Source organism: Larus michahellis, chromosome 1, assembly GCF_964199755.1.
Source record: "Larus michahellis chromosome 1, bLarMic1.1, whole genome shotgun sequence".
Lineage (NCBI taxonomy): Eukaryota > Metazoa > Chordata > Aves > Charadriiformes > Laridae > Larus > Larus michahellis.
In genome coordinates this window covers 26,013,985-26,038,341 of record NC_133896.1, presented here as the reverse complement: position 1 = coordinate 26,038,341, position 24,357 = coordinate 26,013,985, and the positions used below count along the sequence as shown (strand labels likewise).

At 42.0% G+C, this 24,357-nt stretch overlaps 1 protein-coding gene across 6 annotated transcripts in view; it reads left to right on the top strand.

The window, feature by feature from the left end:
• The first annotated feature begins 4,870 nt into the window (after window positions 1-4,870).
• Window positions 4,871-24,357, top strand: part of CPED1 (cadherin like and PC-esterase domain containing 1) — a 151,130-nt gene continuing 131,643 nt past the window's right edge. For 5 of the 6 annotated variants that reach the window (XR_012588886.1, XR_012588890.1, XM_074599241.1 and 2 more), the window contains exons 1-3: window positions 4,871-5,015; window positions 5,488-5,964; window positions 16,768-16,954. Coding sequence is in view for 4 of the 6 variants with exons in the window: in XM_074599241.1 (XP_074455342.1) it covers window positions 5,713-5,964; window positions 16,768-16,954 (439 nt within the window). In the remaining 2 variants the exon portion in view is untranslated. Of the gene's footprint in view, window positions 5,016-5,487; window positions 5,965-13,882; window positions 14,709-16,767; window positions 16,955-24,357 lie in introns of those variants that run through there. The other variant, XM_074599154.1, reaches the window with a different exon arrangement.

The window sequence follows — 24,357 nt, the reverse complement described above, 5'->3', positions numbered from 1 at the left end:
TCCCCTACCGTCATGTCAAGTAACTCTCTGTATTACTAACATATATAAATAAATAGATACCTGTGTTTCATTGTCACCCTTCTGACAAAACATAGTAGTGAAGAACATGGTGAGATACAAAGAGATGGCTCTGGACAAATAATTCAGTTGGCTGAGATCCTACCTAAAACTGTAGGGAAGCTGGGGCGGGCTCAGTAGTCTGGTGAGATGAATATCAAGCCTTGCCACTGCCTAAAAGGTCCTGTTCCCTTCCTCTGCTTACATCCTCTCTGACTCGTGTTCTCCTGCTGTTCAACTCGTACCAGCACTGGGGGCCCATTGGACCGCTCCAAGAGTTGATTCAACTCACTCACCTGGCGGAAAACCAACCCAACTGCGCAGTTTTTTTCTCATGAAAAGACCTAATAAGCATGATCACCAGGTAGGAAGAGAGGAAGGGAAAGAGCAGGAGCAGAGGTGAGGAGGAGACACTAAAGGCAGGGGCGAGGGGAGCAAGCAAGACCTTCCCCTTTCCATGGCAGGGAATTACTAGACTGGCTGATCTGCCCACGGAACTGCTGGCCTAACAGCATCTTTCTTGGGACAAAATATCCAGCAATCACAGCTCTTAACACACAGATAAAATGAATCTAAAGGATCTAAAATTGACTATATATCAACTACACATATATATTGACTAAATTCTATGATAAGAGAAGTAAACACACTGCTTATGTAGTCCCTATAATAAATTGCCTCTTACATAAAGGCAAAATATTAAATCAATTGAGCAATAATGAGAAGCAAAACCAAAAGGGGAGTCTCCCCTAAAACCTTTCTCCCATTAACATCGACTGGTTTGCTTTCCAAGGATTTGCAGAACCTTCCCTGCTAGCCTGCCTTCTCTGTGAGCCAAAATCAGAAAGCTGAGCCAAAGCTGGATTAAGACGTGAATCTTTTTTCTCTGGAGTGCTCTGTGGAACAAAATCACAATATCACTAATGCTTACAGTGTTCTATGAATGGGAAAAGGGGAGAGAGTCTGGGTTTTCACTATGCTGGGATTAATTTAAACTTCAGTAGTATCAAATCTTCCAGTGTGCGGAGCAGTAATGAAATGTATTTCACTGATTTTCTTCATTCTGTGCCAGTCTTCCCCATTCATGACTTACAATGGGACCACACGCAGGACTGAAGACACCGCAAATCTAACTGCAATCTGGATTGAATTCAGGGTGAAGTACAAAATCGCAGAGGGTGTGGCTGAGCCGGCTTTCTCCAGCACAGTTTAACTGGGTGTTATGCTTGAATATTTACAGTGCTATTAATGCCTATTGTTCATAAAGCCTTTATCCAGTTTTTGAAGTTAGTGAGAATTTATGGCCCTTGGCATAATTTTTAGCATGCTAGAAAATAAAAAACGATTTTAAAAGTTGTCCATAAACAATGAAAATTGCATATAGGTTTGCACTGTGAAGATGACAGATGTGATTACAAGGACTTGACTATCAGTTAATTTAGAAATGATCTGTTTGAGTTTATTTTTCATGTGAGCTCATTTATCACTGAAACGGTTGCTAGGACACTATACTTTGAAATTTGAAACTTGTTCTAGAAAAGAGCAATTGTGAAATGGTTGTTAAACATATTTTCTTCTTGGCAGCCTCTATATAGTGAAATTATTGGTGCAAAATGGTTTTATTATATCAAGACCTGATCTTACAAGCGCTTATATCTAGCCTTAACTTTATTCAGAGGTGCAGAATGATTCGTGTTAGATCTCTGAGTGAAGTTAAGCATGCATAAAATGGATTTATTCAGCTGGCCTTAAATTCCTGCGAATTTTCTGTACCTAATATTTTCTTCTTGGTTAGCTCCTGGCAATTATCTGTCCAGGTCACTACTTAGACCATGGAAATCATTCTTCAGTGGTCACTAGCTTTCACCACTGAACAAGCACAGAGACTTGTGTAAAATGGAAGCTGTGTGAACATGAGCCGGGTTGCTTAAAAACCCCAGTGAGATGATGAATGGTGCACATTACATGCCTGCATGGCATATTGGCTAAGCCCTTTCAAATCCTAGTCCCTGGCAATTTTTAGCAAGTCTTGTGACTTTCCTCTCACCTTTTCTATGTCAGGGTGTCTTTAAACACTTACAGTCTATTCCAGATGATGCAGATGGAACTGGGATTCTGGCTGCAAGCACTGGAGATCACTCTTGACAGACACGGCTGGTTGGTTTTGGCAGAAGCGATGCCTGCAGGACCTTGCCTCACGCAGAGCAGGAGAGCAGCTGGCTGCTGTGGGGAGCATCCAGGCAAGCAGTCCTGAGTGAGCAGGAGGAGCAGGGAGAGGTAAGCCGGCTAGAGAGCCCTTCATCCATGCACTGGGAGCAGCCGCTGGAAGGAACGGGTCTGGGAATCCCAAATAGGAAATGAATACTAAATTTATTTTGTATGTCAGAAAGAGGAGATTCGCAGCTTTCTGCTAAGTATTCTGAAATACGTACATATACCTGTGAGTATAAATACTTAGCTGGATACGTCTGATCTTACAGATAATTGTGTACTGCAGTTATTTGAACATTATGCACTGAAGAATCTTTCCCGTGAGCTTGAGACCAGGAGGCCTGACTCTTTATCCACGTATATCCTTTTCCTAAGTGACTAGTTAATGCTAGGGGAATTAGTCCCCATTTGCAATAGTCCTGGCTTAATTTCTGAAGTGTCAGAATGTGACCAGATAAGTCAGTAGAGACGTAAGCCCAGAGATGTAGTGGAATCCTGATTGAAAAGATGACAGGAGTCATGTTCATTGCACTCTATCCGTGATTGAGAAAAGTATTTACAGCTTAAGAAATGTGCATTACATGCTATTGTCATGAAAAGAAACCGCAAGACATAGGGAAAAAGCCAGCTCACTCCTTGGAACATCTGGGAAAAGCAGATGAACACAAGGCTGGTCCCCAGGAGCATGCAGGAGGCAGTGATCTGTCTGCCCTCTGCTGATATCCCTTCATCTCTTCTTCTGCAGTATCAGTCTTGGTACAGTAAATGAGTAAAAGTTGTCAGCTTGTGCTAATGTGCTAAAGACTTGGAGCCCATGAGTGGCCTCAGGGTTGCATAAAGGATAAATTGGCTCTGAGATATTGGGGAAAATGTGAGGATAAAGATCCCACTTATGAGTTTGAAAGGAGAAGATGATGTTGGGCTGGAGGGAGAGCATGGTTACTTGCTGTGCTGAAGGCAACTGAGGGAACAGGGTGAGAAGACAGAAAGGATTACTTTGTCCAAGTGTGGAACTGGAGCAAAGGGGTATGATCTCCACACCATGAATAAACCATTAATCCAAATCTTTATAAATTGGTTTTAATCAAGTCTTCTAGCAATAGCACATAAAGCTCTGACTAAAATCCCCTCACTAAGAATTTGGAAGAAGTTGACAACCATGCAAATGCCACCCACCCAGCTGGTGGTTGTGGGTCCAGAAGTCAGGGCATGCCAAAAACCACAGGACAATCTCTTAGAACAATAAAGTGACTCTGTTATGTTCTCTTCCTCTGCTGATGAGGTTACTGTGGCTCCCAGGCTGGCTGCAGTGTCTCCACAATCCTCCTTTGAATGTACCAGCTCCCTGGGCACCCATCTCCATTGTACGACATGGACCTACCCTGAAGCCAGCTGCAGGGAACCCATGGTTTTCCGATGTCCACCAGCCAGATTTGTTGTCTTGCCAGAGGCTTTGCAGCACGGACTGGCTGGGGCAGGGCCCAAGGATGTGAGCCAGTGTGCTGGGATGAGGGAGCACAAGCAACGTGTCTCCAGCGAGCAGAGATAGGAGTTTCTGTGTGGATGGCGAGCATCTATCACAAGAGGCTACAGGCAGCTTTTGTACTCCTTTCCTGCTCAGGATAACCCAGGAATCTAATGTAGACAACTACAGCCCCAGACAGAAAACAAAAATGCAGTGTGCGTGTGACAGATGAGGTTCTGCACGACGTGTTGAATCACTTCTGTGGCATTTTTCTGTATGTGCAAATTGATGGTTTTAGCATGGGGGGAAAAAAAAGTATTTGAAAGCTGAATAAACACCAACACTTGAAACAAATATATACTCTACTCTTTGTTGCTGTATATAGGCCTCTAACTTGCTAATGCTGCTGCTGTTGAATTGTGTAGGTTGGCTCAAAGTTATCATAACAACGCTCATTTCTTATGTATGAGGCAGTGCAGGAAGAACTCTTTTCAAAAATAACTAAGGATGGAGGGTAAAACAGACGACTTGTACACAGATATTTTTAGCTAAAAAAACTTGATTATATGAGCAGTTTAGGTCTATAAAGATAACAGAGTTCCTCAACTGTTCCCATCTGTCTCGTCCCTGTCCTGTGTCAGCAGGGGGAAGTAGTAACTAAGACCTTCTGTGGCTTAGATACTAAGTGCTTTCACTGGAGTATTTTTGTCCGCCCTCCTTTCTTTCCCTCTTTGACATCAGTAAGAAGTTTTATTTATACACTGCTATGAGATATTATATCTTCTGTGGAAAATTACTGACAACTGCTTTGTCAGTGACGCTTATGTCCAAGTAAATCTGCTTCCTTTTACAACATTTTTGTTAATCTGGACTAAAATACTGCAGGTGCTGCTCAGATTTCTCCTGCTTGCAAGATATTAATATTGTTTCAATTAAAACTGATTGCTGCAACAGCAGCTTTCTAAAAATTGCAGTGATGGTGGCTTCGAGGCATGCAGTGTGAGCAAGGACACCTCTTGTTCCCCATCCAGATCCCAGGCTGAGTCTCCAAACCCCGTGCCTGCTCTGAGCGGAGCTACTTTAGCCCCACCCTCTGAGCCGTCCAGCCTTTATTTATATGAAATCTGTGGTCCAACTGGCTTCAGATGGCGTGTGTATGTGCGTGTGCCTGCCTTCTGAGTGTGTGAGACGAGCTGGGATCATGAGCCAGGGTTGTTCCAAGTGGTTTTAATCAGCAGCCCATTAGAGGAGAACGGAAAACTTCTAACAGGATAAGAACCGAGTAAGTAAACCTAACTTTGAACTCGCAATCTGGACAAAACAAATGCAAGCGAAACTCTTCATAGGCTGTCAGTTTTCAGATAAATGATCACTTTTAGAGAGAAAGCTGTGCATGCTGACAGGAAGGAGGCAATTTAAAAGGACTGGAATGAAGGAAACTGTAAAAACAAAGTGGGAATTGAGAATGCAAGAGAGAAAAAAACAGCAAACGGTTGTTCATGAAGTTGGTACACTCTCATACTCTTTTCAGCTGTGGACAGGACGTGTTAAGCTTTAACCTCTTGTTTTCTTGGATACTGTTGTCTGGCTGAGTAGTTCCTTCTGCAAAGGGGGTGAAGATTTCTGCTCCTCACCTGTCTGCCGGCAGGTCTGCTCTCCTGAGAGCGTGGTGTGGACGAGCTCTCTACGTCTCCTTGCAGAACGCCCCATGGCACGCTGCTGTTTGCTGCTGCTCACTTCTTGTTTTTTCACAGGTTTTTCCCGTACCCCCATGGGAGGGCACTTCCCGAACCTCTGCTCCCCTGGAAACCCTGACTTCTTGCCAGGCACCAGGAAAGCGCTCAGCAGCAGAAATGGGGAAAACCCTCATTAGTTTTGGGTAAGGAGTGCTTTTGACTTTGTTTTACCCTGGCACGACGTGGCTACTTGGACTGCATCTGCAATGTGGCAAAGGGTGAAGTGAGGACGGCAAAGAGGCCATGGTTTGTGGGCAAGTCCCCAGGTGCCGCAGGCTTTGTCGCCCTCGTCCCTTCCTTCTGGCCTTGGTGGTGGCCATCTGCCTGTTCTGCCAGACCCTGACCCCACTCATGACCAGCAGCATCCTTTCGGCAGTCGTTAATGGGATTGCACCCAGCAAACTGACTAAAACACAGCAAGGAAGATACAAGGAGGTCTCCCCAAGCACCACTCACTGCTTCCTCCCTGGCGGTAATTCACAGACAGTGAAAAAGGTAAGTCAGCTGGAGCAGAGTGCTGAGCAATAATTAGCAAAGAGAGGGATAGCGAGTCTGGCAGGATCATCTGAGTCCAGCTAAAATTAGCCCTAAGCTTGGAAGTCTGAGATCTGTATACAAACAAATGGGTGATCTAATGACAGCAGCATATGCGCAAGCACTTCTCTGTTACCAGCTCCTTGGCGTGGTGTTCCTGAAATCTTCGGCTGAAACATGGCATTGCTCTGTGACTCCAGGGAGATTTCAGTTTGCTGCACAGACCATATTTTATTTTGGCTTTAGGAATCGGGTCAGAGGCTTTACAGTACGGGCACGTAAATCAGGAGCCAGTGGGGTTTCATGAAAGTGACTGAGGCTATTAATTAGCACTGGGACTGCAGCTGTCCTGTTTTAAAAGTTATCTGCTCGTCAGTTTTGAACTTTACTGGGATTCTGCTGAAAAGCTGACAAGAAGTGCATTTGAGAAATACAAAAAAGCTCTTTTCACATTTTCAAATCACACTATTTACTTTAGAATCTTTGTCCCACAAAATTTACTTTGTCCTTAGGTTACCTGACCTCATGTTTATTTTGTATAGGGTTCCTAGAATGGGTGTTAAAACCTAACAAATGCAGACACTGTTATTTTAGTTGGAAAATGTGGTTTGTTAAGTGGTCCAGACTGAGGCAGTTATTTTTACTCTGGAATCTGTGATCAGCACTAGCGCAAATGTTTCAGGTTTTCTTCAATCCTATAGAGGGCTGCTAATAGTGCAGCAGATATCTTACCGTGAAATTATCATTACGCTGGTATTTTATATTCAACTGTATTGGGACTATAAATATTAATCTGTGATTTCAAAGATTATGGATAGCATCCACATAAAGCAGCTCAAATTTTTTAAAAAAAAATTTAGAAGACTGCTTCTTTGATTAGATAGGGTTCACACTCTGAAAGGTCAGCAATATTGATTTTAGGAGAGCAGTTGTAAAGAGCATCTTCTGCAACAATCGAAAACAGACATGTGAAATAACTTTGGCATGAACTCTTTAACCTTAAGGCTTAAAAAATGGATTCTTGTTCATGTGAAGGTCAGAGAGATTTTTCTTACGAGTTGCAGAAATCTAGTCCATGCTGCATTTGTCATAATTTTATATTTAATGATGCTTTAGTACGCTAGGTACCCAGATTTAGATTTGTTCAGCAATGTGACATGAAGAATTACAATTTAAAGGGAAATAAGCACAGCTGACGAGTATGGTTCACGTTGCATTACAACTTTTGACACTTGCAGTCCATTCCCTTTTCCTCATTGCTATTGTAACGGCAAAGAACATTTAATATCTTACCTTGGGCTACCTAAAGTCTGTAAGAATTGGTGGAATAATGGCAACGTTTTGCTAGCATATTGTTTGGCTGGAAATATCTGTAATTTCCTCTTTCACAATTTGTTTGAGAAAAATGCAGATTGACACTGAACTTGGTGCGCTGGCTGTTCGAAATGAGAAGAAAGCTTATGTTTTCACAACATGCTGTACTTATGGCCCTCCAGCCTGCATGGCTGGATGTGACTATCACACGCACATGCTGAACCTATAGTACAGATGTAAATGCTTATGTTAACCCTTATAGGTATGTTTTCCATGGCTGTGCTACTCTTAACACATTCCTCTGCAAGTTCTGAAGACCACCCATAGCTGGCTCCCTATTTGTCTTGAAAGTTTCCTCTAGAGCATAAGGAACAAAATGTCTTGCACATGTTGGGATGTTACTCTTAAGTTGCTCTCGGTTTCCAGAGAATGCTCTGCTGGTTGTGTGGGCTGAATAGTAATAATCTCAGGGAACAGAAAAGACAAACATCTCCAAAAATCTCTACCAGTTTGCTTTGAGAGGGTGTTCTTGAACTGTGTGTGCTCGCCCACTGCTTATTCAGATAACAGAACTGTTATCTTTCTTGATTTTATTGGGTATCCAGTAACATCTAAGACAGATGTCATGGCTGAAACTTTACACTCTTTTATTTTACAGTCACGTGCCCACCCACAGTAGCTAGCTTGGAAACAAGTTTTCATCAAAGCTCTGGCTTAGATGTTCATGTATGAATCTGGAAAAACACTTTAAAATATATTTTTAATTAATTGACTAGTCACACATGTATTCTTATTCTGTAAATAGTCCATCAAGCAGATTTATTAAAAATAATCTATTGTGCAGTTAAACAGTGACTTAAAGCAAACACTGCGACATGTTTTATGAAAGTAAAGTTCACGAATAAGTTTTAAGGAAAAGAAGACCCTGCTGAAGGTAATATTTTTTAGACAATACCCAGTGTTTCTGTGTTTTAAGCCATAGCGTCTGTCACACTGCAGAATCTCTTCTGACTGGGTAGGGGCAGATTTAATTCTTGCTTCTTTCAGAGAAACAATCAGTATTGTGTTGAGCCTGCTGTGAGAACTTGGTTGTGATTGGTATTGCATGAGCAAAATCCCCTTGCAAGGACTGATAATTTCTCCATTCAGAGTTTGCTTTACACAAGTGCCTCCAAAAAAAAAAAAAAGAGGGTAAAAAAAAAAATAGCTGTCATCTTTTATAAGCATTTACGGGAAGAGGAGGGGGAGATCTGAAGAAAAAGTGCAGCTTTGCCACTGCATCTCTGATCTCAAAATTCGTCTCATTTTGCGAGGGAGGAAAGTTCCCGACATATGCGGAAAAAGCATGGGGCTGGAAATTGCCAATTTGGTCTGTAAATGTGACTTTAACTACATCCAAGATGCCCTGGGATGGAGCCATTACTGTCAGGCACATAGTGACTGTCTTTTTTTTAAATTGCAAAAATGCAGATTTTGTCCATAGCCTGGAAAACCTGACAGAATTAATAGTACTTCTCTCGCAGGTATCACACATCACAGGAGTTTTAAAAGCTGCTGGAGAGCTGGTGCCGTAGCCTTATTTTCACATGAACAGAGGTCAACATTTTCTAGTATAAAATTAAATGTTAATATCTGTAGCCTGAAAAATAGAAGGCTTATTTCTGAATCTCCAGCACTAAAGGCATGAGAGGGAGATACCACATCCAGCAGCAGGCTGTCTGCAGGTTCAGCCAGACACATTTTCCTCCTGCATGAGGAAATACTTGTGAATACATCTAGTAAGGAGGAGACTTGGTGTTGTAGCATCTAAACTGAAATCGGTATCAACCAAAAAAGCCCATACAAGCCCCGTGTAGGTTTGCCTGGCATGGTATTGTGCCAGAAATACTTTTGGTACCAGACAGATGTAAAACCATTGTGCTCGTTTTAAGTGATTCAGCTCTGCTTCTCAGCCACTTCTGAGAAGAGCTAATTAGCTGGTCATGGATGTGTTTCCACTCTCTGAATTAATTCAGCCAGAGCCAGCTTAGGTGTCTCTGCATAGCAGCACGTTTTGCCCAGGTAGAAACAGTACCTTTGCTCTTGTGAGGAAGCAGTGAGTCAGTACTGCTTATGTGCTAGGCACTGTTTCAGCATACTAACTCTCTAACCATGGCTAAGGTATAAAAAATGAGATTTCAAATTTGACGATGGGTCTTGAAGGAGATTATTTCATGCATACTCACAAAAGCCTTGCTTCCAGGCACCGGAACAGGATGCCCGGAGAATTTGTGGATGCCCCATCCCTGGAAGTGTTCAAGGCCAGGCTGGATGGGGCTTTGAGCAGCCTGGTCTAGTGGGAGGTGTCCCTGCCTATGGCAGGGGGGTTGGAACTAGATGATCTTAGGTCCCTTCTAACCCAAACCATTCTATGATTCTATGATACATCCCCTGGCCATTTAAGGCCACATGACAAAAACAATGTGCAAACAAGCAAGACTAGCAGCTGATTTTATGAGAATTTCATGAGTAGGTGAGGCTGGTATCTTAATAAATGAAATATAATAGATATAGTGAAAAAAGCTGTTTTCACTTTCAAGGCCCTCAACTCCACTCCAGAGTGGAGTTATCCTGTCTTTACTTGAGTGTTCCGCTCATCAGAGTCAGAAAGCTGGACTTCATAGTCAATGGAAATAACTGCCTCTGATGCAAAATTAATCATGACTTGATGTAGTCATTTAAAACAAATCTGATTAACTTCACCCTCTAAAGGCATGTGTCTGTTGTTTTTCTGTTGATTTTTCGGATGGAATATACTAGCTTCGGTCAGAATAAGCAGGGAAGGACAGGAGCAGGAGGGGAGCATCATGGAAGAAGGCATGGGGAAAGGAGTCACTGGCTGGGGCAGATGTGGGAGGCAGAGTAGGGAACTATGGCTGCAAAGCAACAGTATCCTCAGAAGGCACAGAAAAGAGACTGTGCACAGAGGGGGCTGGATTTGTGCAGGGGAAGAGAAAGGGAGATGGGAATGGAAACGGAAAGAAAAGAAGACAAAGCTAGTGGGAACTTTTGAAATGTAAATGTGTGAAAAAAAAGGAGAAACGAAGCTGGATGATGGAATGAGAAGGGGTGATTTTTGCTATTATGCAGAAATGGAGTGCGGCGAGAGCTCTGGATAGAAAAGATTACATTATGCCTAATAAGGTTTGATACATTTTTAAAGTAAATTTAATCTTAAAAAGGATATTTATTTTATAGAATACAGTAGGGGGATAAGAACTCTTTTCTCCCCACAAAAGAACAAAGAACTTTGCTAGTATGAAACCTCTCTTCAAAGAAAGCAATTGACAGATGGTATGGTATCAGCAACTGGTTTCCTTGGAATGATACCACATTCACATTGCACCCTACGAAAGCGGGACATTTTTTTTCCCCCCTTTTCAATGTAAAATGCAAAAGGCAATGAGGAAACAGCTATTTTTACTGCGCAGATAGCTAGAGATATTTTGGTGATAAAGGGCAAGGCTATTGTGGCAGCGGTCAGGAAAGAGGGGCAGGGTGGAGACCTTGCAGGAAGGGAACTTTGAGAAGGTTGCATCAGCAGCAAATGGGAAATGGAGGCAGAATTTCACTCGCGCTTCATTGGAGCCCTTTCCTCACACATAGCTGTTTTGATAAGATGGGTAGGATTGGCTTATCATCTGTTCTCAAGACAAGGCAGTTGGTACCGTCAAATGTACGCAATCATAAAGCAAAGGCATTTTGATAAAATAGCTCTGTACTTCCAGCTCAGAGCGCCGGTGATGACTATGCAAATAACTCCAGTTTTGCTCTTGGATTTATGAAGTCATCAGAAACCAGCCATCAAAGTAGTGCCAATAATCTAGTCTCGCTTGTTCTGTATTTATTCAGCAAACAATTGGAAGCAGAATTACATTCCACCCATTTCATTCTACAACCCAGTCCTTTCTGATTAGGAAATCTAACAGAACATAAAGCCAACACATTTAAATATCCTCCAGAAAGTGAAACAGGAAATTAACTTCTCTGTTACTTCTTGATACAGGAGCTATGTGCACTTCAAATATAACTGTAGTATGAACAACTTACTATTTCTAACGTCTATGCAAACATGAAAAAGAATTTAAAAGTCACATTTGGAATTAATAAAGGTCTGCACAGTCCTGTAAATGAATGATTTAAGGCATTAGAACCACATGCTAAGCTTTTATTATTGCTCTTCTTATTAATGCTGTTTACTATTAGTGCAGTAATTTCTAGGAGTCCCACTCACGGATTTTTTGTAATGTTGTTGTACTAACGGGCATTTAGCAGCGAAGGTAGATCCACGCTTCCTTTGCTGGCTAAATGGGAGTTTAGGCAGTTCACTGCCTGCGAATAGTGCCAGTAGTGCCAGTGTTGTTTGTATAACGCTGGTTGTCTTTCATGGTATTTCTGTTGCACACCCCTTTCATGACAAAGGCCTTTTGGTTTGCATAGCGGCTCATAGATCTCTTCTGCAGCAGCCCAGTACCTGCAGAAAGCAGTGGGGTTAAAGCAAGCTGCAGTCAAATTATTTGAAGCTATTGGACAAGGCTCCGACAGCCTTGGCCAGCTTTGTGTGAAAGAGTGACTGCCTGAAATCAACGCAGGGACCAACACCACCAGAACTGGGTAGCTGAAAAGATGATTCACAGTTTTTGAGTTCTTTCCTGAGAGAAGCTGAGGCAGACATGAGTTGGGCCATTATGTTAGGAAGAAGAATTTTGTTTCTGCAGTTGAAGTGATGGTCAATGAAATTCTATGGCAACAGTTCAACCTGTGTATCTGCTTCCTTGCCAGGCAGAGACAATGCATCAATATTTATGGAATTATGCAATCTTCTTGGAATCTGAAAAAACGCCAAGTAACTGTTTTTCTCTCCTCAACTTGAAATATCTTTGCTATTTTCTTCTTGGCCAAAACAATGACAGTAATTATATATTATAAGATTCAGTTACTGACGGAATTTTGGATTTTTGGAACAACCCAGAGATTTGGTACATAGCGGAAAACTTCGGCAACTAATATAATCAGTTATATCTTTATACATTCATAACCTAGAACTGGATAAACTGGTTTCAAGGAAAATGTCAAAACATTTTCTCTTTAACAGAGAACTTCGCAGCTATGTGGAACTTGCAGGCAGACAGAACTAAGAATTGCAACTCAGATAATAGATGTCTATTTTCAGACGAGGACGGTTACGTAATTCTTGAGCTTTCATATTGTATAAACCGGGCTGTTTATCTCGTTCGTTAAGACCTCAGATGACTATACCTTCGATTTGATAATTTTTTGAAAATCCATAATAAATTTTATGGAGCTCACTTCATTTTCTTTTGTGTTTTTCACGTTAGTCTATAAACTGAAAAAATTACAAAATTCATTTTTATGCATTTTTATTCCCTTTATAGCCCACTGTGGTTTGTTTAGACCAGTTATTAAGGCTGGGGATCATCTACGTAACAGCCTATTGCACTAAAATGAGGTCAGTGACTCAGCTAAGTGCAATGGTTTGCAAGCTGCAAGAGCAGGTATATCATATCAAAGCTGACATAAGCCTCATCCTCAATCATATGGGAAATCTCAGCTTTGCTGTAAAGCCTCATTAATTTCAGTGGAGACAGCCACACCATTCTCTAGGTAAGACACAGGCCGCAGATGTTCTTTACCAATCCCTTTCACATAAGGTGTATTGAATCTGCAATAAACTGACCTGCTAACAAATAGCTTGAGACTTCAAACTGGGGAAGAGCTAAAAAATGGTTGGGATGTGAAAACATTTGACCATTTAACAATTATTCTCAAATATTCAAAATGTTATGGATCCATTTTTTTTAGTCTAAGCCTACTGCACATTAAAGTTATAGGAATGCCAAAAAAATCAGAACCATAAAGCATCGAAATATGTGAACAGCTTATTTTCATCTATCATACTCTGCTGCTTTTATACCAGCTCTCTGCCCAGACTGCATTTTTATGATTGAGAAACATTTTATAAAAACCAGCACTCTTTAAGTGTATAAACATGACTGCTATTGCTATAATATTGGAAATTCTGAAATACATCCAGTAGTAACTAGATCAGCATGGCCAGTGATGTAAGGCATTTTATATAGAGCTTTGGAAAATATTATGGAATCACTTGTTACAAGCATGCAGTTGGCCAGAATATTTTTTTTTAATTCTGTGTAGCCAACGGGTAGTTTAAAACAAAAGAAGAAAGACCCCCGCCCTACATTGCACTGCCTTGGCAAGAAAACAGAGAGGACACGTTGCATCTTGTAACCTGGACTGCAAATAGCTCTGAAAGGAAAGGGCAGAGGAAATAAATTTGGCAACACTGCGCACGGATCTCAAGCAAGCACCGTAAAAGGTGTCGAGCTACTTCATATTATTTAATAGTACCAGATTAGACATCAGGCCAAGCTGTTAAATTTAGGCCCCTGAGTTGACTCGGTGTTCCAAAGATCCCATCATGGCTTTTTGGGAGGATAAAAATGCCTGGTGTCCAGCGCCTGGGCAGCAGGAGGGGAGGCTGGGGGCGCAGGCGAGCGTGTCCCCAGCCAGGCCGGCTCTGTCCCTGCATCTGGGGGCTTTGGGCACTGGCAGCTTGAAGGATTTTTATGTGTCTCTGGACGGCGTGTCCAGCCCTCTGGAGCAGCTGGTGGTGTGCGAGGGCCCCCGCAAGCCCTCTGAGCCCCTGTGAAAGGTGGCCGCTGGGAGCCGGCTGCTGTGCAGGCCCTGCGGAGCCGCTCAGGGCCGTTTGCCTTTGTGCTGTGTGGAAGTGACCTAGGTTACCGCAATTGCTTGAACTTCCTTTTTTCTTTTTTTTTTTTTTTTTTTTTTAATGCTACTATCAATGTACTCCTGAATATTTGCCATTGCCAAACCAGAGCCTTGTAAACATTTCTGCTAATCTCCAGGGAGCTGGGGAAGACACTGTCTGCCTCAGCCCTCCCATGGCGGTGTGAGGGAGAGCTCCCTTCCCGTGGAAGATCCTGCCACCGGCAGGCTGGCGCAGGCCGACCCCGGGGGGGTCCCCAGGGCCCTGGGGACACCCTGAGGCCCGTTGGGTCCTGTCCCCCAGTGCTAAGCCAGCCCTGGCGAGGGGCACAGCCCGGCCTCCAGGCCCCAGTGGCCACCAGGGCCACCAAGGCCTGTTGCAGCAGGCGGGACCCTCGCCCTCAGCTGCAGCGGGAGGGACAGGCACCGGAGAAGCCGCAATCGGCAGCTAAAGCTGGGCAGGGATGTGTCCTGGGCTGCAGCCCTTCTGCGCTCCCCACCTGTCCTCACTTCACCCCGCCACGCTGGCCCGTGCCGCACACGTGGGATGGAAGAATGGATTTGCTCGCAAAATAACGGCTGAGGTATTTCTCTGCCTCTCTCTCTCTCCTGATTTTCTTCCACGCTGCAAGTGAGATGGAAAGTGGGAAGTGTCTGGCTGGACTGCCCGGAGGAGGAGGGAGAGGGAGCACAGGAGGGGGCCGGGGCAAGGGCTGGATTTAGGAAGAGGGAGGGAAATGGAGAGGAAGGGCTGCCAGCGCTGCTGGCGCTGCAGGAGGGCAGGAAAGAGAGGAGATAAGGGGAGAGGAGGGAGGTGCAAAGGCAGAGGGGAAGGAATGGCGGGTGCTGTGGTGGGGAAGGGCGATCTGAGATGCTGTAATGCTGTGCTTGCCGCCTGATTAATGTGTTTTAAAACCGCTGCGATGCCGGGGAGGACGTCTGACAGGTTACCGAATGCAGTTCCCGTGACTTCACCCTGTGCTATTTGTGCTTCTTCCGGCCAGCACGTGATCAACCTCTACTTGAATATCCCCGTGTCTAAAGTAGCTTTGCGCTGCACATTTAGCAAATATATGGGGAAGACGCTGACAGCACTGTATCGAGATATTTTTCAGGGTCCCCTCCATGATGGTGCTAACCCTTTCCCCCAGGGGGTGTCTGCTCTGGGGCAGAAGCAGACATGGCGTTAGAGGCTCAGGGATCTGAAGTAGTTTGTGCTCCTCACTGCCGCAGAGAAACTTACACCTCAGCCAAGCGTAACATAAAACTGCATCCTGTAATTGGGGAACAGACTGCTGAGAAGAGTGACTATAGGCCTATAAACAACTGGACACATCTTGAATGACATTTGTTTATGTCAAAGCATCAGTCTCTTTTCAGTGTGGTCTGCTGTGCACAAAATGGTGGTGCCTTGTTTGTGTAGCACTTCCTATCTCCAGTGATAAGCTTACTAAAATAAGAAGTTATGGAATAACTTAGTTTTTAAAGGACATGCTGCTACTTACTGCTATGTTGAAGTTCATGAACTTGCCAAGAGCTAATGTCATGTCCTGAATTTAATTCCTTAAATGCTGGAATATTTCAATCCTAAAGGCAAATACTTTTCACCAAAATAAAATCTTGTCTATTAATGGTGTATTATTGCAAAAGAACAGACAGGCTATCGCAGATATTAGTGACCTGTTTCCCACATGGAGCATCCTAGTTTTATGCCTTATGTAAGACATAAAATATCCCCCTTTCCCAAAGACCTGATGACAGTGGTCCAGTAATTTGCTCTTTTCAGATCTTAATGTCAAGTTCACACTATCTCTGTGTCTTTGGGGTGGCTCTTTTCCATTTTTTTTCTTGCAAGAAGCTCACATCCCAGGCTACTATACAGAGGAAGGGTTTTCTCTAGATCCCATTGTCCCTAGGCATTATGTGGGAAGACAGTGAATGGTAGACAACACAAGGGTTCCTTAGGATTCATTGGAGACATCATATACCTTTCCACTTGCTCCTATATACAAGTCTCTCTGCCAGTCCTCCTATGGGCTGGATCATGTTGGACTAATAAGGCAATAAGGTATGACAAGGTTACATTTAATTTTCTAGAGGCACAGCAATTCTACAGTACTGTTTAGGATGCCTTTGCATGCTTTTAGCTCAGTACTCTTCTTACTTTTCTTAATCACACTGCACAGCAGAACTCAGACCCCTGCACTCTACCATCTACATAGGACCCATATTCCATGGAACAATTGACATGGGACCCACCAAGTTCTCTCTGGTAGGTGACCCACAGAACAACCTGAGGCCACAGTCAAAGTCAGCTGGCAAGTACTGTTACCAGCTCACCACAGCAGCCCAGATTTCACCAAAGGTGTTTCCATGAAGGGAAGACCACGGTTTGAAGATCCTCCATTGCTACCCTGAGCTTTCAAACCCTTGCAATTTCAGTCCAATACGAAGATATTAAAAAGTGAAAGGCAGACAAAATGGAATTTGTTGTCAGAAGTCCCTGATACAAAGAGAATCCTTAATTATATCAGAAATATTTCCTGGGTTGTCACAGTATTTGTGAAAAATAACAAGTATATATTATACTGATGAGGAGTGTCCTCTCTTACAACCATTGTCTTTACATTGTGTTTGCTGTAGATCGATGACTCCATTCTCCAGTACTTTGGAAGCCATACGAGAAGAGCAGTTCTGTACGCACCTCCTGCCCACCATGAAACCGAGCGTCAGCTCTGTCAGCGCATCCTGGCAAAGCATGGATATACAGTCACAGTCCTTGAAAACAGGAGATTGGTGGAAGATCCCAGGCGTGAGGCCCCTTATCACAGTAAGAATTATTGGACTTAGTTAATTCATTAATTACTAGATGTTAGCTGTTGATCTAGCATTCTTCCACAGAGATAAAGCTTATAAACTCTGGATGCAAGTAAGGATACAAACCAAATCCTAGCCCTTCCCAGTTATGCAGCTAATTTCCCACAATTAGACGATTCTTTCATTAGATACTTCCTTCTGTAAAAAAAAAAATGCAGCAGAGTGAAGCATCGTAGTATTAACAAGTAAATCAGATCATTTTGGTTCCTGATGTCTTCTCATACCAACTTCATCAATATAATAATGGAGGGATTTTCAGTAGAGCATTTAATAACAAAACAAATACCTGCTATATTTGGTTCTTTCTCATTTCTCTTGAAGAAAAGCTGTATGCATGAAGTTATGCTTTTTCCTCTGGTAATGTTTTGATTGTTCTGTAAGCTTGTTAAAGAACACAATACAGAAGAAGTGCATTTTGCACTTGTTGAAATTTGATCCACAGTTAAAGCAGGCTACTGAAGTTTGATCTCTTGCACAAGGGACTGTATCTTTGTTGTGTAGAGTTACACTGTGCTTGATAGAGGAGTTTTGGGCACCAGTTATATTTATGCTGACCATGGCTCTTGGACACCTTAGAGGTAGGAACTGAAACTGTGATCTCAGTTGGAAGTCCATTTCGGAACTGGAAGGCTTTGAAAAAAATACACAGGCCACCATTCTGTCAATAGGAAAATGGTATGGCTGGTTATTTCTCATGCTAAAGGGAGTGCCGCTTACATCATTCAGGCTTGCAATACATTCCTCAGGTTACTAGAGAGCTCAGTTTTGTGCTTTAACCAATCAGAGAAGTTTCATTGATGAAAAACATAGTTACTTAGCATACTTCAGGCTGCTCAAAATTCCACCACTAATTTCAAGTTTCTTTAAGAAACTTTCTTGAAAACGAGCTACGTGCAATTTTCTTGGCAGAAATATTAAATTGTCTTCATCTGACTCTTTTATTTTAATCTGGTTTCATAGGCACCTTTCAGCCACTCCTTGCCTTGAGTACTTTCCATCTCAGGGTGTCAAGTCAGTGTGTCTGCAGGCTTTGCTAATGTCAGACAGGCTGCGGAGAAAAGATGGACATGTGCTCCATCTCTGTGAAATACTTTTGTTTCAAATGGCCAAGGAAGTGGATATGCCAAATTCAGTTATGACCTAGAAAAAAAATGACTGTACTAGATTTTGCTACAGTGATCAGCTCAGGCTGAAGTTCTCCAATACACTGCCTCTGCAGAAATCAATTTGACTGTGGGTATTTATATTTTACAGGCTAGCACCAGTACTTCCTGTAGTATTTTTCCAGTAAGGGAAAAAAAATAATAAAAAGGGTTTAGGTATTTTCCAGGAATGTCCTACAGCTTCTAGCAGATGTTGGAGTATGTAAAAAAGTGAAATACTTGCCAATTTAAGGTAAAGAGTAAGACTCTACTAATTCAATTTCATGGCAACATAAGTCTGCCTTTAACTTTTCCCTGTGTTATGTAAGTGCTTAGCTTTAAAGTTACATTTTAAAAACAAGAAGTAAGTAAAAGAGCATGTCTGCATACCAAACCAATGATCTTTTCTTAGAACTAAACAAGTTACACTCAAAGTTATTTTTCTTTGCCAGTACATGATGGGGTTTACTGTTCTGGATGGGATAGTGCTCCTTATTTTGGAGAAGGGTATTTTGAGCTATGCTTTGTCATAATATTTTACTAATAGGAGTGTTATAAATGATTAAAAAATATGTTCCTTCAAGCCTCTACTAAAAGGATATAGATAATGGACTGAGAAACATAGATCATAAGTGTTGTGAAAAATCTATAAAAAGAGTCATTCCTTCTTACTTGGTATTATTTAGCAGCTCTATCCGGTGCTTTTATTTTTGTGCAGTCTGTCTTACTCGTGTAACTTTCAAAGTTCACTTTAAATTTGAAAGGATTTTTTGTTTAGAATGGCTGAGAGCCAAGACTCTAGCTGAAGTCATATATGGAAAAAAATTCACCACAAAACATTCCTAACTTTTTTGTGCTGGCCCGCTATTCATTTTGGGACCAGTTCTGCTCCTGTTTGAAACCCAAACGTTAACAGCTCTGCGCACTGATCTTCCAGAGAGATCCTCCACACCTGGGCTGCAGCACTGTGTTGAGTTCATTGCTGTCAGAGAGAAACATCAGAAGAATAGTTTTCTTCAGTGGAAATTTTTCACTTCTTACAGACCAACCAAAACATCTTGAGTTTTGGTAACTGGAAAACTGTTGGCTAAAAAGGAAAAGAATATCTTTTTTTTTCTTTTTCTTCTTTCAGTCAAAGAGACTGTGGTTTATGGGTTTCCTATGAAAAATCTGTACAGATGCTTTTTGCAGTAAAATATAAATTATTCAAACTCCTAATTTTTCACTGAAAAATAGCTCTGTCAGTAAATTCTCGAGCAGCTTTGGTTGAACAAAAAGTAGCTGTGCTTTCACCATTCCTTAGCAATTAAACCCACATGGAGGGAAAAGCCCGTGGACTGATGATATCTGTGCCTGCTCTGAGCTCTTTGAGTCTTCCTTTTTCGGCAGCCTTAGATGAGCTGGTTTTGCTGTAAGGTTTAACACGTCTCTTAGTCTGCTGCAGGGATGGAGATAGAGAGGTGGTAGTCAGGTTTTGCAAAGAGCTGGGATTGCCACCTTGGGCTGCTGGGGTAGATCCATTCAAGCATGGTGGGTCTCTCCAGTGTCTATAAGTCCATCGTGAAGCAGGCAGCTCAAATGAAGTTGGGTAACAGCTGACGAGAAAGATACCAGGTTGTATTGGCCAGCACATCTATAAATGGTACACTTGTTTTGTTTGCCAGCTAGGCAGAAGAAGATGTGCTTGGTGTGTTCTTCCTTCCTTCATCCTCATATTTTTAAAATGTGAGAATCTGCTCATAGAGACATAGCCTCTGGGACATGGTCTGCCTTTGCTGCAGCCTGGGAGCAGGTTTGAAACTGGTGTCACACAGCTTCGTGGGAAATAATAAAAGGATCCGGAGGAGTGAGAAAGCCCCACACCTCTGGGCTTTCTTCTAGGATGTTTCCTGTGCTGAGCCACACAAGCCGCAGGCCTTCCTTCCCTCAGCCTAGCAGAGAGCTGTGCTGCTCTGTCAGAGGTGAGTGGGATGCGCCACCTGGCTTCAGAGCACCCTTAGGTCCTCCCATGGTGGCAAACGCCAGAGAAGAACTCGCCAAATATTTTCCAGAGTTTTCTGTCTTCTTCCCTTTCCCTCCAGTCAGAGAAGTTCTCATCTCTGGGGCTAGAGCAAAGATGAACAGATCTGTGGGTCCCTACAGCTCTGTGATGCCCTACCAATGTTTTCAGGTTTTTTAACAGGAAAGTTTTATCTCAGAAATTTGTTGCATTAAAATGCATTTCTGCCCTCCAAAAATAACATTGCTGAGTTACTGTCTGCTGCCTGAACCTTTCCTGAATTCCATACTTTCCGAAGCTGACATCTTCTAAGATACATAAATTACTTGTATCTTTCTTTCTGGAGCCATCAGTTTTTCTGGCCTTTGCTCAATGCGCCTGCCTCATTAGTCAATGGTGACCCTCCCTTAATAGGCACTTCCTTAATTTCTCAATTCTTCGCCTTTACTAACAGTTACACAAATCTCAGAAAACTGCAGGCTCTGAAAAACATGTGCAGTTATATGCTACAAATCTGGCCAGCCAGTTTTAATTCATTCTGCAATAACGTGCAAAATTCTGTTGTTACCACTGCTTTCGGACTAGAAAAGTTTCTGCATAACCTTAGTGATAGCCAGGCAGTTTGGCCATGGAAAAAGGCACATCTATTCAGGCTGCTGGCAAAGTGAGTGCAGTGTAACATTGTGTGCTCCCGGCTGCCTTAATTTGGTGGAAGTTTTTGCAATTGCAATGAGTGACTTCAAAAAAAGAATCATAAACCATTTTCATAGTATTGATTTTACACAATCATTTTCTATTTTTAGAGTACTACAGTTAAGTATTTAAATTTTACTACGGCTTCTGTTTGAGTGACATCCACTGAAGATGAAATTTTAGCCATGCCATTAGAAAGATCGTTACAGTGTATATATTGATTTGGATTTTTTTCTGTGATTTATTGTTCCGTAAGATAAATATTGAACCCATCTTAGCTTTGGTTGATATTTACCTCTTGAGTCAGTGAGTCTTGATATTTATTTCCACTGAAATCAGTAGCAGCTTCACGTCCTATTCATTCAACTGAGATTGTTAAGTGGAGATCATATACTATACATATATTGCAAATATTAGATCTGAAGTTATTTCCTCTTTTCTGACTTTATCAATATGCGCTGAATTCTGTTCTGTTTTCTGCCATTTTAAGAGCATGCGGGGTTTAAGTACTTGGCTGTGTAAATTAAGCCCTGGTTCCAGCAACTAACTATGAGGATGATCTGGCTTTTTGCAGATGTGGGAGCGGTGCTTGGGTGGAGCTGCTCTAAGAACAGGAAGGGATGAGTGAGACAACAGACCCATGGGAGCAAAGCTGAGTGAATCTTGGCCCTTCTCTTTATGTGCTGGGGTCAGGACATCTCTCTGATATTTAAGGTGGCATCTCATGGAATTGCTTAGTTATTACAGCAAGGAGTGAATAATCCCTCATTGTTAAAGCAACCTGAACATATTCAGACATAAGTAATTTTGCTGTAAAATGCCAATTTGAGAATTGTTGTATTGTTATAGCAGATATGGCCTCTGCTGCCTCCCTCCTCAGCTCTCTATAGAGCACTCTGTTGCTTCCTTGTAGCTGGCGGTTGCTCCCTGTAAAAGCTGCTGCTTGGGGAATGTCAGGAAGCATGAGCGTGCAGGAGCAAGCACAGGTGTTCAGCAGACATGGAGTGATGCTAGCCGCAGGTTTCTGTCTCTCTCTAGATGGTGCATGACCGAAGAAACAGTTGAGGACACATGAAAGAAAATTCTGTTTTGATTCTCCCCAAAGGCTATTTTCCAAGTCAGTCTTTGTCCATTTTTCATTTAGCTTTGTTGGGTATCCTTTGGAAAAATTGCTCTTTAAAGAAAATCTGTTTTCCATGGGAAGAAAATGTCTGTATCTATTCAGTTCAGTTCACAGTAGGACTAGGAGGCAGCTGCACCAGAGCTAGAGATGGAGAAACTAGGATAGAAACCTTGTAAGTCACTGCCAGACCTAGAATGAAATGCATGCTGCTTGCTGTATATCTTTATGTTATTCCTTTAACGTATTGTATCACCTCTAGTACTCCTCACTATTTACACTTTTGACCAGAGGCTAAATCAGAAAAACAATCAGCTTAATCGCTGACATCTGGCCAGCAGCAAGGTAGGAACTTGCAGAAGTGCTACTTTGTAAGTGCAGCCAGTAATGGTTTCCTCAGGGCTGCTAATTAATCCAGAGAATAAACTACAGCCGTGGGTTTTGGAGGGCCCCTAGGGCCATGTCTGGTGACTGTCATGCATTCACTTTTCATTTTCTAAGACATAATACATCAGCAAAAGTAGTGAGAATTAGAGGAGGTGGTAGAGACAGGAGGACACAGTGATGCTCATTCTTCAATAAGTGTGAAGACTGGTATGACTGGGGAAGAGAGGTGCTTGTTAATGTAAAATACTTTAAAAGTCTGCTGTCAAGGAAGAAAGAATAATTTGTTCTTCATGCTATAGTAAATAGGACATGAAGTACTACAACAACAACAACAAAGTTATGTTGGATATTAGGAAATCTGTTTTGTGGGTTAAGCTGGTGAAGTAATCAAATGGATGCCCTGGAGCTGTGGAGTGTTCAGTCTTAGAGGTTTTGAAATATTAGGTAAAGAGATTTTATTGGGTGCAGTGTGTCCCCTTGTGGGGTAACAAGATGGAGGCATAGACTTCTTGAAGTCTTTGACTAGCCTTGAGAAAATGAGGCAGACAAGGAACTGAAGGTGGAAAACAGCGATTTCTAAAGCAGATGGAGAGATTTCAAGTGTGAATCAGCTGTGGTGACTCAGGGCTCCAACTGAGGAACAAGAAATATGTAGTTTACAACATCTTCTTCAAATGTAAAATATTCTTAGAAACCCCGAATCTAGGAGAAAATATTGCTGACATGAATGGGGAAAATGGAAGGGAGCCCAAAGTCATTGGTGCTTATAGTATAGCCAGCTGAAGTTTGAGAAGGTAGAAAGCAAATAACGTACTCTGAAATAGGGATGGTTTTCACGGGACAGCATGTAAAAATCAGTACTAAGAGAATGAAATCTCCTCCCTTAGTGACTGGTTTTCTATAGAGTTTGAAATATATTAACAAGAGTAGGTAACGTTAGTTCTAACTTAACTTTTATTTCATTTTTTTTATTTTTAATTGTCCCGAGTACAGCTAGGAAGAGACCCTACTTGCTGTTCGTTACAGCCTCAGACAAGTTTCCATGAAATCAAACTAACTTTAGCAAACAATTATAAAGACTAAAAGCCTCAAGGAAAATTGCTGGTGTGTTCTGTAAACATCTGGTTGCCATTTTCAATTACAAGGACCAACCCACTGAAGGAAGCAGTTTAGTTTTTTTGGAACAGAAATGGGACACTGGGGTTTTTGTTCTTTTTCATAGTGGAGAGTAAAGGAAATGTCAGGAGTAAAGAGGTCACTAGATGCTCAGCTTTTATAAATACAAAAGTCTCTGAGAAAATTAAAGTAAATTGAAATCAGGTTCTGAAAGTGTAAACAACCCTGTGGAGGTAAGGTTAAATAAGCAGGACTGGAGATCCTAGCATGCCAGCAAAAGCACAAGATCATTCTATCACAAGTAAGTCATTTAAAATATTGTGCAAAGTAATAATGGTGAGGCTAGCCACAGAAGTGTTTTGTGGGTTACTATACAAATACATGTATATCTTCAAATGTAGAAGATGTAACTTCTTTTCCAAAAATCATTTTGGTTAACTGTTGGTGCAACTATATGGCTGACAGTATACAAAGCTGGTTGGTTTACTAATGCAAAATATACGTCATGTGAGTCCTGGGCAAAGTTTTGACAAGTAAAACATACATTTAAGAAGCATTCTTTTTGCATGTTGTTAGGCGAGGAGCTTCCTAAACAAGCTAAATAAGTAGAAATGTGATCCTCAGAGCATACTGAGTTACAAGCATACTTCATATTTGTTAAGTTTCTTCTGCTTCCTTCAGATGAAACTTCATATAGTTTTAGGAAGAAAATGTATACTAGAAACATACACTGTCTTGATCACTTTTAAATTTTGCTTTTGGCAATTAAGCCTGGCGGTTTGCTAACTAGCTGAAAGTGGATGCTTAATCTTGTGACACAGACATCATTGGTTTCAGGACAAGACAGGTCAGTTCCTGACATACCCGAAGAAATGCTGCTTTCTAATGTCATGCTGTGG